The 18,825-nt window shown below is 53.8% G+C and overlaps 4 protein-coding genes across 4 annotated transcripts; 3 read left to right on the top strand and 1 right to left on the bottom strand.

The window, feature by feature from the left end:
- Positions 1–1,716: 1,716 nt before the first annotated feature.
- N0V96_010174 (uncharacterized protein) lies at positions 1,717–3,123 on the top strand (the record flags this gene model as incomplete). The annotated part of the gene is made up of 1 exon (XM_053196682.2): positions 1,717–3,123. The coding sequence occupies one exon, from the start codon at positions 1,717–1,719 to the stop codon at positions 3,121–3,123; it is 1,407 nt and encodes a 468-aa protein (XP_053045837.2).
- Positions 3,124–7,922: 4,799 nt separating this feature from the next.
- Positions 7,923–9,018, top strand: GLG2_2 (glycogenin glucosyltransferase; the record flags this gene model as incomplete). Its single annotated transcript, XM_065758864.1, has 2 exons — positions 7,923–7,930; positions 8,202–9,018. 2 exons carry the CDS (start codon positions 7,923–7,925, stop codon positions 9,016–9,018), a joined length of 825 nt encoding a protein of 274 aa, XP_065612631.1.
- A 433-nt stretch (positions 9,019–9,451) lies between these two features.
- On the top strand, positions 9,452–10,468 carry GLG2_1 (glycogenin glucosyltransferase; the record flags this gene model as incomplete). The annotated part of the gene is made up of 2 exons (XM_065758863.1): positions 9,452–9,459; positions 9,601–10,468. 2 exons carry the CDS (start codon positions 9,452–9,454, stop codon positions 10,466–10,468), a joined length of 876 nt encoding a protein of 291 aa, XP_065612630.1.
- An 860-nt stretch (positions 10,469–11,328) lies between these two features.
- On the bottom strand, positions 11,329–13,581 carry HRD1 (E3 ubiquitin-protein ligase hrd1; the record flags this gene model as incomplete). The annotated part of the gene is made up of 2 exons (XM_053196684.2): positions 11,329–12,986; positions 13,038–13,581. The coding sequence occupies 2 exons, from the start codon at positions 13,579–13,581 to the stop codon at positions 11,329–11,331; spliced, it is 2,202 nt and encodes a 733-aa protein (XP_053045839.2).
- Positions 13,582–18,825: the final 5,244 nt, after the last annotated feature.

Here is an 18,825-nt window from a genome sequence, read left to right as displayed (position 1 = left end):
GCTTATGATCCATGGGGCCGGTACTTGTGTCTTGACTTCCTGGTTGTGGTGTATAGCTGTGCTTAGAAAGGCCCAGGTAATACCTGCCCCCACGCCAATCCCTATGGTACACCAGAGCTAAGAGAATGCCGTTGGCATGGTCGTTGCCGTTTCTTCGTGGGATCAATGTATAAGTTCCTTTTTAGCAGTATATTAATATTATTCGAGGTATTCGCCCTTTCTACTCTCAGTTAGCAAGATTTCCGACCCATGGATTGATTCTCCATCAGATCATTCCTTTGGTGTTCATCTTCACAAGCCTGTTAAGGTACCTAGGGTACGTTTGTACATCGATGCCAAGGTTACCGAGCGGGTGGAATGTGGCCCGGTTCCGGTTGTGCCCGAAGCACATGAGAAACGGGGGACCCGAGTCCAATGGCGGCCCAGTTCTCCGGCAGGTCTCGGTCTCCGGGGGGCCCTCAAGGTAACGGCTTGTTTCGAAACATAAAGTCGACCCGCATCCCCGGGATTTTAACTTCATCCCATTCATTTCTGTACCTTATTCATCTACGGATCGTGAAGGGGGCTCTCTGGGCCACCGCTTCCGCAGCGTATGCGACAGTGCAGCAGTTCCCCACTTGTCTCTAGGTATTAAGAGCTGACCGTCAGAGTCCGCTCTCATTCTCTCCCTATTGATTGGAAGTACCACAAAGAAAATTGCTTCTATTATCTGCTTTCAAGTCTCTTTATTGGTCTCGAAAGTTTGCTCGAGAGTCCCAGGAAGAGAACGAGAATGAGTCCGATGAAGTCATCGAGATCGCCCAACTTTCCGGCTCTGTCAGCTCTGGTACAGGACCGAAGCATTGCACTGTCTGGCGTGGCGTCCAACACAGAGATTGTGTCCACCACATTATCCAGCGCTTCAACAATGAGCTATTTGGTTGGGCGTCACGTACTCTGTCCCCATGCTTTCCCTGCAACATTGGTCGCTGACAGCCTCAAGATGAAGCGAAGGCAGTTTCTCACTTATTCAAAGGGCAAGTCCACCGATTTTCTCTTTCGTTATGCAATGTCATTCTATCATTTCAAGCCTACAATATGCTAATGCAACTAAGTCTAGACCTATCCAGCACCTCAATCGCGTCGCTCAAGACGACAGTTTGTCTCCTCTTCCCCGTGGGCAAATGATTGGCCCACAATCATTTTACCTCATGAACATGTTCTCTCTTTCCATGTCTAACCTCCACCTCCCCGGCACTTTTGGCGAGCTAATCAACGACACAGCAGAATAAGCAAGAGACGCCAACGCCAGCGGGAAAGAAGCGCACCTCACACGGCAGCAGCTCGACGACAACGCATCCCGTTGCACCCGCTATCCCCGCACATCCTGCAGCGATCCTGCCCCCCAGCAGTTTTGCAATACTCTGTACCAAACATGGTGTCTTTCCCGAAAGACCGCTTTGAGAGGGGAGAGAAGGTGTGGGCTTTGTTTGTCGGGTAACGACACAGGTTCCGAAGCTCTTTGAAATACCATAGGCGACATGACCCAGACGCCGAATTTCCATTCTGCATCACCCTCCATCCGCTTCCTTCGCCACCCTTCCTCTTATCTCACAGCCCGTCGGCCTGGCTTATATCGATACACTGGAAACAGGGGATCTGGCAACGTCATATTATCAAACTGTATCCTTTACTGCGAATAACTTACGGTTCATAAATCTGACGCCCGCTGCCGCCATGGAGCCCGATCTCTCCATGAGCATCACCATGCACCCGCACCCCTTCCGCCTGCACACGCCTTCCCATCTAGCAAACACCTCCCGCAGAGGCTCGATGCAACTCTCCAGCGAGGATGCCGCAGCCAACGCCTCTAGTACGGCCATAGAGGCCGCACCTCATCATCCCGCCTCGAACCATGAGAAACACGAGCCCATCGCCCGACACTCTTCCGCCGCCACCGATGTCGAGGGCCAGCCCCATTTGCGATCCGATTCGGACCCTTATGGTCTCTCCGCGGCCTTCAAGACGCCAGAGGACCTCGCCCAGATCAGAGCCAACACCTCGCGCAAACGGGACAGTCAACCCGCCACCGACAAACCCAGCGGTAGAACTTCGCCAAACGGCTCCTGGCGTCAGGGCCACAAGGTCCAGAAGTTCTACGAAACGCAGAACGCTGCCATCGAGCGCATGCTAAAGTCCGTCGACGAGCATGTCGCCGAGGCCCGCCAGGAAGCCGGTGACGACCAGCTGCAGTTCCGGATCGCTGTCTGGGGCTCCTTTGCCGCAAACATCCTCCTCACAGCTCTACAGCTGTACGCTGCTATCAGCACCGGCTCCCTGTCGCTCATCACCACAATGGCCGACGCCATCTTTGACCCCATGAGCAACTTGACCCTTATCCTGGCCGGCCGCGCGATCAAGAGGGTGAACCCGCGCCGCTTCCCCGCCGGCAAAGCCCGCCTCGAGACTGTCGGGAACATTGTCTTCTGCTTCCTCATGATCTCGGTCTCACTCATCATCATCGCCTTTGCTGCGCGCGAACTGGCTACTGAGAGGGAGTCGGCCAATGAGACAAAGGCTTTCCGCATTGAGCCAATCGTTGCCGTCTGTTGCGCTTTCGCAACCAAGTTTGTGCTCTTCCTGTACTGCTTTTCCCTGCGAAACCGATACTCCCAGGTTCGCATCCTCTGGTCCGACCATCGCAACGACTTGCTGGTGAACGGCTTCGGTATCCTCACGTCTGTTGGCGGTTCAAAACTTAAGTGGTATATCGACCCAACTGGTGCCATAATATTGTCACTGATCGTATCCGGCATCTGGTTGCGAACCGCCATCGCCGAATTTTTGCTACTCGTGGGTGTGACCGCCTCGATCGAGACCCAGCAGCTCATCACCTATGTCTGTTTGACGCACTCCCCTGCCATCCAGGGTATCGATACGGTGCGTGTCTATCACTCGGGCCCACGGCTCATCGCCGAGGTGGACATCGTCATGGACCCCGCCAATACACTTGCCCAGACGCACGATGTGGCAGAGGCGCTGCAAGTCAAGTTGGAAAGTTTACCGGATGTGGAGCGGGCCTACGTACATATCGACTACGAGACTACGCACAAACCGGAGCATGCATTCAAGAAGGACCTGTAAAGATGTGTAATAATATACGCCAAATAGCCGATAGCGAAGCTATCACAAGAAATATTGAAGAGTATTATTATCATAGTTACAGCGCAACAGAACACTGATGTTCCCGATTATTCTTCTGGGGCCGGATCGAGTGATAGGAGCACTTCATGATCATATTACCATCCCGTTTCGACTCATCAAGTCCTCAATACCAGTACAATTTGAGGGCCAGCCTCTGTGGACATACTTTGTGCGATTTATATGAACATTCGTTCCCCAGTAGTGGTATGGCAAAAGGCACAAACTCTGCTCTTGCCGACAACATCTAAATTCACTTGACGTTAGCATCCCAATGCTGTCCTAAGCAAAGAGGGGATACGCACTCTGCCACAGGGCTGTCTCGATGCCCCAAAATACTTGCTGGTGATCTCTCTGCTCGTTGTTCTGCATGCAGCTCAGCATGCTTGCGGCATTCTGACCGCTTCCAAGAGATTTGAGCCACTGGTCACAACAACAGCCCGGCCGAAAAGTAACCGAGCGTAGCTGAAGTAATGTCGATAGACGCAAATACTGGATAAAGGGGTCCATCCGGTGGCTCTGCGTCGCGCGCAGCCTCAGTCCGACAACGAAGTCATTGCGGCCATAGAGAATCGGGGTGGCTTCTTGTTCGATCTGCCTGCATGTCTGTAGAATCTCGACGTGGGGTTTCCTATGGGTGAGGGACACGACGCGAGGTCTCGGACGGGGGGCACGTAGGTAGGCGATTTGGTGCTCCGGCGGCTCAACTTTGACATGGAGCTGGCGGCGGCTGCTCGACACGATAATGGGCTCCGGGTTGAGGAGCAGGAGCTCGTAGATGTCTAGGCGGAGCTCGTAAGGGAGATTGAAAAAGTCTAGGCGGCGCGGGCGAGGCTCCGCGGTGATTGGCCGTAGTGGCTATAAGAAGTGAGTGTGCTTGAACATTATAATTGAGACGAGTTCCGGCAAGGATCGCTTCCACGAGAAATGGACAGGTCTGTGAACATGCAAATGGTATCAGGGCCTATTGTGGTAGGTAGGTAAATAGCTGACAGGCCCTGAGTGTGTAAGAGACGACCAGTCCAGTGACTGTAGGACTGAAAGTGCCGTGCCGGGTAGACCCTTGATGCAGATCATCAGCTTGAGCTGCGAGAGCTGTTGGATCCCCGCACCGAGATGCGGAGATGGTCCACAGGGTCCTTCTTGCTTTGCCCACCTCAATGCATCCCTCAGCTCATGTGACGTTTATGTAAAGTGTTGGGGTGAGTAGGTAGGCATAGTGCCATGGTGCTCCAGAGTGTAGAAGATGGATACCCATTCCCAGACGGTCCACACTCGTGTCCCACGTCTCCCAGCATCCTGCCCAGCGGCATGGTATAGTTCAGATACGGAATTTGATGATGGGCAGAAGATCAAATGCAGACTCACAATGGCGGCTTGCTTCTGTAGTTCTGGCTCCGGCATTGACCAACCAGGACTGGGCAAGTAGATGATCTCGTCTGTAGCGTATTGGTGGTGGTCATGAGCACCGGGACCTTCCATTGTGGATGACGAGTATGATGCAGCAGTCTGTCTGCAGCATACCTAGAACTGACGGAATATTAGGCGAGCTGGGGAGGGACGTGAGGCATGCAGTGGTATGCAGTAGTAAGGCGGGGCAAAGATTGAGAGGATGAGGTGCCGATGGACGGATGAGGTGAGAATGAGCCCGACAAGAGGTGTTGGAGAGTTAGGCCGTGTAGATTAATCCGGCGCATGGCTCGGTTCGCGTTTCCAAGGGTCCTTTGTCTATTTTTTCTGATGGGAACACCTTTGTCCGATCGAGGAAGATCCCATGTCCCGGATTACTACGGATAGGTAGGTTACATAGAAAGCACGATAGGTCCAGTAGCCGTGGGCGAGACATGCGGGAGGGGAGGTGCAAGGAGCTTCCCGAGTTCACCTCACGTCATTTCCTTCTCCCGATATTCCTTTTTCCAACCACGCAACTTCTCAATGGCAGGCAATGCGAGTCTGGGTCTTGGGGGGGCTAAGGAAGGAAGCCGGTAGATGCGGGGAAGCTGCATTCATGTCATGAAACTTTCCTCCTTCCCTTCAACTACCTAGCTAAGGTATCTTAGGGAGGTTCTATTACTCCATAGATGGGTAGGAACTACGGACATGCCACACACACTTTCCCAGCTTCGACAGCCTGGAGGGTGGTGAAGGAGGGGTTGGTGACTTTTGCCCACGGGCAGTTTTCCGCCTCCGAATACACTACCTGAGCGTGCTGGTTAAGAAACCGTGGGAACCTAACCCAGGTGGGATTGCCGTCATGAGGTGGTCAAAGTGTAATGTCCATTATCGGAGCCAGGAAAGGGTTGAACGATGAACCAGGATGACTGTGGCGGCTAGCAATGGTTATGCACGTAAGAACCTAGATCACCTCACGAGGGGTTCTATAGTAAGGATGTCCGAGGGAATACATCAGACGGTTTGGTGATTGGGATCTGTGAGCATAGAGATGGAAATTTGCTCAACTGACACGTCCATTCAATGCCCAGCAATGGGGGGAAATTGCTGTTGAGACGGGTGAGAAGTTGAGAAGCATCTCTTTTGGGAACCAGCAAAAAGCTCCGAGACGTTCAGAAACTGCGTCACGAAAGCTGAAGAGAAATATCGAGTGGTTTGGGGGCTTGAAGGTACCAGAAATGGACAGGGAGGTCCAGAGTCTGAGAGAAGAAAGGGGCCTGCGTGCCAGTCTTGCCAATACTTTGTCTTTTACTCTCCGCATGTTTCAATTCAAAAAGTCTCACTCTCAAATAATTTTCAAGAGCTCTCTACTCTCCTACACTGATGTTCCCCTACTTTCCCTCATTGGTACCTTCGGACAAGCTATCTTCGGTATCATAAGGTACCTTACGAGCTGTTGGACGGTCTTTTCCAATCGTCTTGTTCTTCCTTGATAAACCCTGTGCCGGGCTAGCAGAAGCTGTAGCAATGTCTCGTGCCTCAAGTTCCACTATCATGCTGCAAGTTGTGGGACCCAAGGGCGAGTGACATATTTATATGGGACGTTCCTGAAGTACCTTTGACAAGGTTGGAGGAACGAGTCTTGAGCCTCGACAAGAATGGCCTGAAATATCTGCGTCGCGTGTGGCCGTTGAGCCTTCATTTCTACCTCTGGAATTCTCATTTAATAAGGGAATGGATTGAGGAACATGACCGCTAAACGTTTAGGTCGAGACCCTCAACGAAGCTGACCATCCAAGGGATATCTGTTCACTGAATTGAATTAATTAGGAAATCAAGGAGGGAAGACCAGACCGGGACACAGTCCGAAAAGGTGCACAAGCTCTGACCTTCCTTGGCAGCCGTTCGAGTCCATTGCTTTTCAGCGCGCGAACCTTCAAGGTGGGTTGCTTCCAAACAGGCCGGGACTAAAGGTACCTTAGCATGCAAAGACCCGCTGGAACGGCGCTGTTCAAGTGTCCAAGTACCTCAGAAGCTTGCGCATCGCCTTCACAGACGTCAGATGTTCCTTACCTAGGTACGTATGGGTACATAGATACTTTGGGTCGTCGAAGCTCTTGCTTCCGCTGACGTCTTCTCGTTGCGTCCGTCCTTCCATCTGCCAAAAAAGAAGACGCGCGTGCCTACCTTGGAATATTTTGCTTCGAACAGCTTATCTGGAACAGAAAAGTTCTTTCTTTCTTTGGCCCTCATCCTTCTACCCGTACAGCAACAAAGGCATTTGGAAAAGCTGGCATTATAACCCCCCAGCTGTATTTGTTCAGTTGCAATCTCCGTAGCTGCAACGGCCTTGCTTGTGCAGCTTCCCAACGACCCACGCCGCCCTTTCTGTCCTATCCGAGGCCGCAAAGCTCTACCTGGGTCCCCAGTCACGCATTATCGACCTCGCTACGATACCAATAGCTCTGCTCTCTTCCCACTCAGATAGAAGTAGAGATACCTGAAGCGTTGGACTAAAGCTGCTGCTAGCTCGTCTTCGTTTCTTACCGGTACGTCCCTATCAGGTTGTGCGACTCTACCTTAGCTAGGTAGCTTTGCTGCACAATGACCCGAAGCTCTTCGTCTTCGTAGTTCGTACAGGACGGAAAATGACAGGCATCGCGACTAACAACGATTTCCCGCTAATGACATGATTACGAGCCACAGACCAGCCGCTTGGCTGTCCAGACCCTCTACGTCCCATTTCGCGCATGCCTCTTCGCGACAGGCGTTTACCTTTGATTCACATCTTCTCACTCTGATAAACCAGCGCTGGTGACGTTCCTTTCCCCGTTTGCTCTCCTTCCTCCCGTTTTCCCACCTTCCATCTACCTCTTCTCTCCCGCAACGTCGTCTCCCAGGTAGGTCCGGATACATGACGGAATACGAAGAAGAACCACATCATATTTGCAGGCTCCTCCGCGGATACTTACTTACTTCTCGCATAGCCAAGGTACCCTGGCCGACATCTGCAGCGAACCCACTTCAGAGCTGCCCTCCACCTCCACGCCTCCCTCTCTCTCCGCACCAGCTCGCACCTGGACTGAACCTGGACCGGGCCTCGACTTGGACGTGGACGCACGGCTCCTCATCCCCGCCACACCCATCCGCTGCCCGTCACTTCGCAAACAACTTTTGTCGTGCCACTCAACACCACCAACCTCCTACAAGAACACCTGTAATATACTGTTCATGGCCTCTCGCTGAAAAACAGATCTTCTGTCGTTGTATCGTTGATCCTGCTCTTTAGTTTTGCGTCTCGCAACGCCCTACACACACAATGGCGCCGCTTCGTGGAGGAGAACAGGTCTATGCGACGGTTCGTATTCCCAACCGCCATCGCAAAGCTCAGAGGGCACAAAAAAAAAAAAAAGCAAACAAAGAGCTAACAGCTACTTTCGTATAGCTCCTGTTGAACGACACATACCTTCCAGGTTAGTTTCTGGCCTTCGCTTTACTTTTTGAAGCTTCGCTGACCCTTTCGCAATCAGGCGCATTGGTTCTTGCTCATTCTCTCCGCGATGCTGGCACTTCGAAACAGCTGGTCGTTCTCGTCACGCTCGACACCGTATCTGCCGAGGTCATCACAGAACTCAAGGTGAGCTCGCGACAACTTTGGCGCCAATTGACCTCTCTGAACAACGTACTGATGCCTCCCCGGTGCAGGCCGTCTACGATCATGTCATCCCCGTGCCGCGCATTCGCAACGCTCGACCAGCGAACTTGTACCTCATGAACCGGCCTGATCTCCACTCAGCCTTCACCAAAGTCAACCTCTGGCGACAGACTCAATTTTCCAAAATTGTCTACATTGATGCCGATGTCGTCGCCTATCGAGCTCCTGACGAACTATTCGACATCGCCGCGCCCTTCTCTGCCGCACCCGATATCGGATGGCCGGATCTTTTCAATACTGGTGTAATGGTTCTGAGCCCCAACATGGGAGACTACTATGCGCTTATGGCAATGGCAGAGAGAGGCATTTCTTTCGATGGTGCCGACCAAGGTCTCCTCAACATGCACTTCAAGAATACGTACAACCGCATCAGCTTCACCTACAATGTCACACCCTCGGCGCATTACCAGTACGTGCCTGCGTACCGACACTTCCAATCCAGCATCAACATGGTGCATTTTATTGGCCCCGACAAGCCGTGGTTCCAAGGTCGACAAGCGAGCAAGGGAGATTCGCCATTCGAAGACATGACTGGAAGATGGTGGGCCGTTTACGACCGGCATTATAGAGTTGCCGTGTGTCTCCCAATGTCGTTTTCTTCTGGCAGAACAAGAGCTTACGCCTCTATAGGAAACAGCACCTGCTCCGCCACAAGAGCAGCAGCCACAGGTTCAGGAGGAGCATACTCCTGTCCAGCAACAGCATACACAGCAGGAACAGCAGGTCCCTGAGATTGTACAGTATTTTACTAAAGGAGAATTCCAGCCGCAAGCTGCGCAAGCAGCATCAACGGGTGAGCATTATCACGGAGCGGAAACGCCTCGTAATCATGGTAGCACACACTACCAGACCGCGCCCCCTTCCTCGGGTCATCCGGCTCATGGTCCTTCCCACCATGATGCTCATGATGCTGGCTCTTCCCAGCCGTGTGTTCATCACGAACAGCCCCATCATGGTCAAGGATCCCAGCCTGAGATCGCGTATCAGGCTGGCCATTCGTTACCCCCTTCGAGCGAGTCATTTGGTGCTTTTGCTGGAACGCAAGCTGAGGCTCGATCAGAGCAGATTTCGGCACATGAGGGGCGGGGTGAATCAGTACCAGTGGAGCAACCAAGAGAGCCAACTCCTCCGCCAGCATGGGACGCTCAAAGGTTCGTCAATGATATGACCTAGTGGTTCTTTCTCTAATACTAACTCTGAACCAGACAACCCCCACCGGCAGATTCAAGACCAGAGGCACTCAACTTCCCTTCACAGACGTATGAGATGTCTCAGGACCCCGCTCCATTCGTGCCCCCCCAACGATACCCGAGTCCCCCAAGAAACATGTGGTATGAGGTTCCGAAGGATAAGCCAACGCAGAAGCCTCGTCACCTCTTCCCGTGGGAAATCAACCAACCCAAACCGACCAGAGTCTTCACTGCGGATTTGGCCGAGCCGGAAGCCGAAGAATCTTCGAGCACGCCGACTGGTGAGCACGCGGCGTCTTTCACGGCGTCTTTCACGGCGTCTTCCACATTCCAGGCTCCCGCTGAGCCGTCTCTTTTAGGATCATCGACGACTGGTCAAAAGAGCGAGCCCAGCACCCCAGCCACTCCAACTATCAAAGTCAGCCCGTCGGACCCTTGGACCGCTTTTACACGTACGAATGCCTGGGACGAAGTACCCGAAATCGAGCGTTACGTCGAGGGTCTCCAAAAGCATCGTCGTGGGAAGAGCCAGGGCTCGGTGGGAATCTCTGATGGAAAGACAGCAAAGGAGCATGGGCTCAAGCTCACAGACTTCCCTAGCGTAGTCGACAGACCTAGTCTTCCAGTCACTCCTGCACCCATCCGTCGGCCAAAGTTCTGGGGCGGTGGCCCCAGACCTGGCGACGGAGAGGATGATGAGGAGCTGCCGGTCGCCCAGGGCGTGCCGCCGCAGACTGACTGGGTATGTGTGCATGGAATTCGGTGGACTCCCGCAGACTGTCTTTGCGAATATACTAACCTGCCCTTGCGCCCCAAGGACCCTTCTGCACAGCTTCAGGAATTGGCTAAGCAGCAGTCAGAGGCTTTGTTGAAGAAGCTCGGTGGTGGTGAAGGTGGACCCGAGGGTGTGAGTCGAGAGATCCCAAAACGTTCCTTGCCGTTCGGCTCGGAGGGGAGTGTTTTCACCTACTTATGTTGCGCAGTCGTCTAAAGGAGTGGTACTCAGTCCGCAGCCGGTGAAAGGCAGCGCGACCACGAGTGTTTTGCGCAATCTGGGTGGTGAGCAGGCACAGATCCAAGAGCCGGCGTACCAAGGTCCGGGTACCGCCTGGGAGAGGGGAGAAGGTGCTCCGTTGTGGGAGACGCCTGCACTTCCTACGGAGGAGCAGCGCGATGTGCTCGACACATAATGGGTAATGAAGTGTGGGACTCCTGTCTAATAATTACATCATACAGCAGCAATATTTCAGGCTTACGAAGGATGGATATGGTGGCATATGGCAAGGAAAGGGGGGAGCTTCATTGTATTATATTGGTGGCAATGTTTCCGAGGTGCCGTTCATTGTGGATGGGGGGTGTGAGGTGATAATGTCGAGACGAAGGGATGGCGAGTCGGATGAAATGAATTGGTACATATACATACATTGTCAATATCCCTGCTTGTGTAGGCAGTATGTTTCATTATCTCGTCGATTCAAAGCTTGCATCTAGACGGACTTCTCACTTCAAATTAAAGCCTTCCAGGTGTAGATGAAAACGCTTCGCGAGATTCTACCAAATTTCAAATATCAATCGTGCAGTATACTTATATCGATTCATAGTCGCCAAGGTGTATGTACGATATTGGATGGATGGGTGATTCACTTTCAAGCCGTTTAATAGCTAGCACGTTCGTGGGATACTCCCTTGATTATATTTACCATCATGGACAGAAGACGCTTTCTCGAAGAGTGCTTATCTCGCGTACTTAGTATTCGCTAGTAATCCTACAGAAAATTGGTATGATTTTTACACCTCAACCAGAAAGAATCCCACCCCAAACGCCGCGTAATGCCTGCTCCTTGGCCGTATTTATTCGTCGTCGTCAACGGCTTCCTCAACCGTCACAGCCTTGGCCTTGCCCTTGCTACTACTACCGCCCTCCTCCTCGGCGCTTCCCTCGGCCACCGCGGGAGCCGTGGCGGACGTCTTCTCTGGCAAATTTCTAGGCGCATCCTCATCGTATCTCGGGGCTTCATCGACTGACGTCTCCGATGGTGCGTTGTTGCCCAGTCCCGACAAACCACGCCCGTTGCCGAAGAGCTGGTTCGCTCCGCCCCAGTTAGGTAGCACAGGGTTCGGGGCAAGGACCGGCGGCGAGTCGGTCTGATTTGTGGACACATCGAGACCAGAGCCGGCTGTTTCCTGTCTTTGCTCATGGGTGGTAGAGCGTGTTGAGAAGTCATTCGCAGCAGCGTGAGTTGAGTCGGCATCCTGGGTCACGCCAACAGCTGGAGCTTGCGGGACAGGTGCCTCTGAAGGCTGGGCTGTCTCGCCTGACGCTGACAAGGGCCTCTCGGGGAAGGGTTGAGATCCGGGAGCGCCTTCGATCCGCTGAAGAGGAAGAAGTGACCATCCAGGTGGGATCACTACGCCTTCTGGGAGCTCTGAGCTGCCGGCCGGAATTGCGTTGGAGTGGTTTGCAGCTCCATGCCGTGTTACCACTGGGCCGTTCACACGCAGGGTATGATGGATGGGCACTTGCGATAGCGACATTGCCGGAAGTGGCATCTGCTGTGGCTGGCCAAGATTGAACACCGGTGGAGTCAATCCAGGGTTCTGGGGTGCGTTTTGCGCCTGTTCTGTGAGCTGTTGCAGCTGGCGGATGCGGCTCAGTTCTGCTGTAAGAAGCTGTAGCGTCTGCAATTCTTGGTGCATGCTCTGAAGGGTTGAAACCTCCCGCTGTATCATCTGCTCGAGCTGTTGAATCTGCTGCCGGATAGCTGGCATGTTGTTACCGCCTGGCGTTTGTGCAGCGGGCGTAAAAGGGCCAGCGGGACCTCCCTGAGCGAAGGGTGTAGGGATGGCCTCCTGAGGAACGCCCATTTGCTGTGCCAACTGCTGCATATTCTCGCCCTGGGCGAAACCGAGGCGGAGAGGGCCGAGCTGGAAGACTCGCGCTGCGCCGTTTCGGGGCGGTTGCTGAGCTGGCTGACCGCCGGGAGCGGCGCCCGGTGCATGATTCACAGGTGGTGGCTGGCCAGGTGGGATGGCAGGCGCAGCTCCGAGACCGCCGAGACCAATTCTAGCGAACATCGCGTCCCGATTCTGCGGTGCGGCGCCATTGTTGTTGTTGTTGTTGTTGTTGTTGTTTGTAATCACAACAGGGCTTCGGCAGGTAGGACAGACTTGTTGACGCTCAAGCCAACTCTTGAGGCATCCAAAGTGCAAAATGTGCCCACATGGAAGCTTCTTGGGTCGCACACGCTCAACGGCTCCATTGCTTGGGTCCCAGGGACGCATTTCCTCTCGGCAAATGATGCATGTATCTTCCCGTCCCAAGTCTTCTTCGGTAGCGTCAGGATACTTGTTCATGTCCTCGACGGCCTTGCGGTAGCGCCAGAGTGCTGAACCCCTCTTGATGACAGATCTGGCTGTCATGAAAAGGTCACGCATGATGTGGATCGGCAAGCCGTAGAATGTGAGCAGGATACCGAAGAACACCAGATAGATGGCCAGTTTCACACAATCTAGATGGTGTCAGAACATGGCCGCGACCGCAGCGTTTCGGTGTAGCTTACCAGCAATAAGGTCAAGGATCAGGATCCACTGACCCTTTGCCTCCCATCCAGGAACCTCGATGTCCATTTCATCAATGTCCTCCTCGCGAGGCAAGTCAGGCTGGTCCTCGCCCGCACCGTTTTGTTCGCGCTGTCGGATGAGTTCCTCGCGCTCTTCGCGAACTTGTCTTCGTCGCTCCTCCAAGCGCAATCTCGTTTGTGTCTTGACAATGTTCTGCTCCATCACTGACACCAAGTACCGGATTCCGGTTCGTGCAGAGCATGTTGCGAGAACGGCGAACTCAAAGAGAAACATGACCATCATGTTAGGACGTGCTTGTTGGATGACTGTAGAGACAGTGTATCGGAGGAGCCAAGTGTCGTAAACCAAGCTTAAGAGAAGTGACAAGCTGAGCCTGGTATGGAAGAGACCCGGGTTCGCAGGAGGCTGTTGTTCGAGAACCTCAACGCGACCGTCGCCGATCCAGCCCCAAACCTTTCCTGTCACCAGTGCGGTGAACATGACGAGGAACCACGCGCCAATCTCCTCCCGGAATATCGTCATCGCGAGGCATGTTTCGGTAATAGCGAACCAGGCTTTTTCGGAAAGTTGCTCGACTTCAACTTGTCGCAGCGGGCCATACAGGAGTCGTTGCAGGCCGTATATCAGGGTGCCGTAGATGAGGTATATGAAGTTGACCAGGACCTGGGAGCACTGATTAGCTTCGTTCGCGGTGGGATGACGGGGAAGGCCAGGCAACGCACCAATAAGCAGAAGTTGCTCTGCGCAAGGTAGACCATGGCCGAGTAAAAGTTAGCTCGTTGGTGGAAGGCTGATACGACGACCGAGGCCGCCAGGGCCGTGGAAACCTATGTCTCTGGGTCAGCAAGTTACAGCTCCGAGATGGAGCTATGCGAATGGAGCTTGTTCGATAGCTCCAGCAGCATCACTTACCCCTGCGTACCACGCGAGCCTCATCTTGACTTTTGATGGGCTGTTAGCACGGGAATTGGTGATGTGGAGTGAGGGAAGCCCTCAAGTGCCCATGTTGCTGATGCAGGCCAAAGAAAGTCCGGATGCGCGGTGTTGGCGTGGTAGTACGTCTCTTTCGGAGGCCGTAGTTGATGCCACGTTAATGACAAGCATCCACTTGCTGCGGTGGATTACCTGAGCAGAGCAGTGACGCCACAGTATTCAACTACCTTAACGCGGCAACGGGGAAGGTTGAAGGTGGAGCACGTGATGGTTCGTTACACAAGCACCCGTAGGTCGGGACTACTTTAAGCCGACTCCGGCCGTAATCGAACGGTAGGTACGGATACCTTAGGCCGGTCCTGTCGTTTCTTATCTCACTCGCCGAGCCTCCGATAAGTATGACAGTCATTCGTCTCCCGCGATGAGATGGACGACACTCTCCTCATGTCCGCTTGAGAACGGACGGTTCTTGCGAAAATAGATGCCAGAGTCGTTTCCCAAGTCAATGCTGAGGAGGGCGAAGTGATCTTTCTGGAAAGTCATCTATCTACTCTAGTAAATGCGACAATGACAACTTGGTCCTAAATCTCACTTCCTCGCCTCGTCTCGTGCTTCATCCATGGCCACGATGACAGCTGGATTGATGCCCATTGCTACTCCGGCGCTTCTTACGTCGCTGAGGAAACAACCGCACGTCCCCAAGCATGCTTGGTACTTCATTGCTGCCACGACTTTGACCATATTGAATCGACCGGATGAGATACCGCAAGTCTACAACCATGTCATGAAACACGGCCTCGGGCCCGATGATGTGAAGCCGGGCCCGGAGGAACAGCTCACAATCTTGAGAAAGTTACGTGAAGCACTCGTCAAGGCCTCTGCAGTCGGAGGGCTCCCCAAGGTACCGAATCGATAGAATACTCCTTCCTCTACCTGGGAATAGTCACTGACATGAAGTAGACCATCAATTCTCTCATGGAGTTGAAGAAAGTGACACCGGAGCATCTACTGGATGAACCGCAAGGTGCTAATGATACACTTTCTTCATCTCCAACCGCTCGGCATATGGACATACACCACACGCCCTCTTCCAAGATCTTGCAGCGCGGGCAGGGCTTTTGGGATAACATCTACGGCAAGATATCGAGACGTGTAATGAGTCAGATGGACCGCTCGGGCACAGAAGATCTCGGTTTGACTGCTCGGCTGATGTATGGGTATATTCTTAGCAATACCAACGTTCTGTCTCCAGTGGAGACATCGTACGTTCTCATTGCTGGGCTGATACCGCAGGATGTGAATCCTCAGCTAAAGGGCCATCTCAAAGGCGCTCTCAACGGCGGCGCATCTGCTGAGGAGGTTAGGGCTGTGAGATACATCGTTATGGACATATGCAAAGCTTCAGGCATGAGCCAACTCGGCGAGGGTGTACCTGGTGGATGGGGCTGGCGAAGCGAGGTTGCAACTGTGTGATGGCTATGTATGCCATGGGGCGAGATAGACGGGGCGACGGTATGGCAGTGAAGACTATCTCGATATGGAGACTTTGGAGTGGCTAAGTCACAACAAGTGACAGCGTGTGATAGTAAGAAAGCCCTCACAAGGCTTCTCAGCACCGAGGAAAGCCTCGTTGTAGGCAGAATGATATCCTTCCTGCAACACATCACGCATCGCGATACTGGGGATGAGGCTCGGCGGGCAGTCAAGAGGTTCCGCCGCGGTCACAATTCCGCAATAGACGAGGCCGGAAGCGATACACTTAGCGACGAGAGCACGGCGAAGATTGACTGGCCCACAAACGCTGACACCCAAAGTGTCCGAGTTGAGTTGTGATATTTGTGTTCCCGTGATATGATAGACCGTGGTACGAACGGAGCCAGCTGCCGCGCTGCAGGGCATGGGGGTAGTCGTGGACGGTGGCCCTGCGCGCATTGCATACATACATCATCCGTACACACTCACATACGGCCGTAGGCAAGCTTCTTTGATACGGACTGGGGGGGTTCTCATGGATATTGAAACCCGTTGTATAGAGCCTTGTCCATCCCCAAGCGAACCAGCTGTCAGCATGGAGAAGAGATACCTGGCTGCTACGGTCTGCCTATGTCGTGCAACCCTCCCCCATCCCCAAAGATTGGCGCTAGGTTTCCGGGCCACACGATGGGTTCGCGCCGTGGAGATCAGTACATCGCGTACAGCAGCATGCTCTGTAGGGAAGGTCGTAGCTTGACCGGGATGGTGGACTACCAAGCTAACTCTACCCATGAACACCAACCACACGCATAGTGCACACACACCCATGAGAGGAGTTGAGGGCATCACCAGCAGCTCCGACGCCGAAGTCCGAGGAGTGCGATTGATACACACACCAAGATTTGCGCCCCAAGCCGGATACGGCCACTGGATGCAACAGCACATCATCCTAGGCATTTTCCCTCTTGAGAAATGGCACCCCTAGATCCCCTGCATTTCTGTCTGTCCGTGGCTTCTGCTTGGCTACCACTCGGGTGGAGAGTTGCGAGAAAGACAGGGCTACTCAGGCAAGCCAAAGGCGACGGGGGGACCTGGCTCTCTTGAGTCTGCATTTGCGGCTTTGCCAGGCACCGTGGCACTGGCCCACCCCCCGCGGTTAAGGGAAGAAGAAACAATGACAGAATTGGCGTGTCGATCTTTCCAGTCTTTCCCTACCAAGGAGCACCCCTCCGAGCGAGGTTCAAGGATCGACATGTATCCGTACGAATACCGATTTACCGACCTCTCTTTCTCTGGGTATTTCCCTTTTCCCTGCTGTTACGCCTCTGCCTGTTATTTCAACCACACCTTTGAGTCTTGACGACAGAGGGGAAGGGGGGCGATTCGCTCGGGAAGAGATGTGCAAGAGTGGTCAGCGACCATCTTCCACCTCATCTTGCAGCGACTAATTTCGGATGGCTTTTCGTCCGGGAACATGAACATCATCTCCATGCCTGCTCCCCTGTCGCCCATGCCCTTGTCTTGTCTTGGACTCCGACTCCGATTCCGATCTTTGGCTACCAAGTCTCTCAACGACATCAAGTCATATGTAGCGCCGGATTTAATACATCTGGATCGCTCAAGGGAGCCGCAAAATGTTGCTCATCGCCGGTAGAATGTGACGACGTCAAAATACTTGGCCGCCCCGGTTCGCCGCCGGCTGCTTGCTGGTAATCTACCCGCCACCTACTCATCCATGATGCTGTTCTTCGGCAGTGGCGCGCGAAGGATTGAGACTATCGATTTGGTCTGGTCACAACTGTCCAGGACTCCAGGTTTCCTCATCTACCGGCCATGTCAACCCGTCACACTTCCAACCCAAGTTCCCACCTCTCACGTGCCTCTCCGCTTCCGCCTCCGACTCCGACTCCTGCATAATCGCCCGTACCAGCCTCGGCCTGTCTCGCCTCGCCGTCGGTGTAGTCTTTGCAGAACATCCCACGCCGCGCCTCCCATCCCCGCAGCAGCGAGGGTATCGCGAGGGAAGGAGGGTCCGGGGGAAGGACAGACTCGTCTAGATTCACTGATTCAACGAACACGCCAGCCCTTCCTCTCAGAGCTAACAAGCTAGACCCGAATACTCTACGCGAAGCCTGCCATCGTGTGCTCCAAGCTTCTTCCCGCGCTCGCCTACAAAGGCGACCCCTGCGCAATCATCAACACGTGGTTTTGGACGAGCCTAGGGCCTTTGAGGCAACATTGATCCGTCCGGTGTGGCATTTCGTCGTCTAGCCTCGCGGACCCCTTCAAGGAGGGAAGAAGAATCCCTATCCCGCCCGCAAGTTGCAACCCTTCGCATCGTCGGGAGGCGGGCGTGGCGCCGGCCAAAACCCGCTGCTTCGGGTCCTACACACTTGAGTTGTGAGACCCGTTTGCGATTTTTGCGTTGTTTTGTTTTTCAACGCCCGTTCATTGCCTCTCATCACTGCGGCTTCTTTGTTTCTGAATACCGCGCGAGGGGCGGTCAGAATCAACCCAGCCCCAACTCCCAAGGTTCCAACTCAATCTCTCTTGGCGTTTTGCCTCAGTTGTCTAGAATCTAGATGCTGTTTAGCCACGATGCGTTCCTTTTCTTCATCTAAACTCTACTGGCCCTCTAGCCCACAGACTAGCCTAGCACAGGTACAGATGGCAAAGGGAAAGCAAGGGGACGGGGGAGGCAGAACAAGACCTCGACGTTTTGCTCATTGTCTCTGTGCTGTCCCGACCTCTCGGGCGTGTGGGCGTCCAAGGACTAGTCAAAGCCCGCGTTCCCCTCTGGTCTAGACCTATTCCCCTCCACCCCTTTCAACGGTATCGTACCTAAGCCCATTGTTCGAGTCGACAGTAAGAGGGAGAGGGCGACTCGCGTTGGGGGCTACTCTTACGCTGGCTTAGTGGCCCCCCCTTAGCAGAAGCCGGCGTGACGCCTCTTTTTTTTTTTTGCTGGGATGCATGTGTTAGTCCCGAGGGTCTGGGTGCTTCGGACCCAAGACTGCGGTATGGCAGATGGATACCATCACGGGTAGCTTTGCCTTATTTCGCCTTCGCTCAAACGCTGGCGACAAAATCTCCCGGCACTGTTGCTGTTTGTGGTCACTTTTCATCTCGCACGTACGATCTAGTCCCCGAAGTTACACGCGGCGGGCAAGGACGGCAGTCTCATCCCAAGCCGGGGTCCATCTGTGCCCTCGGTCGAAGGTCGAGTAATTGACTTCTCTAGAAGTGCCGAGAGATACTGGATGTTTTCCTCGACTCTTCCCCGTTGCTATGCATCGCAGGGAAGAGGGGTGCGATATGGGACGGCGCCACGAGGAACCAACTCACAAAGAAGCAAAGTCC

This window comes from Colletotrichum fioriniae, assembly GCF_027942845.1.
Source record: "Colletotrichum fioriniae strain IMI 355084 chromosome Unknown scaffold_13, whole genome shotgun sequence".
NCBI classification, from domain to species: Eukaryota; Fungi; Ascomycota; class Sordariomycetes; order Glomerellales; family Glomerellaceae; genus Colletotrichum; species Colletotrichum fioriniae.
The sequence above is the reverse complement of the archived record's forward strand: the minus strand, read 5'-3'. Positions and strand labels throughout refer to the sequence as shown.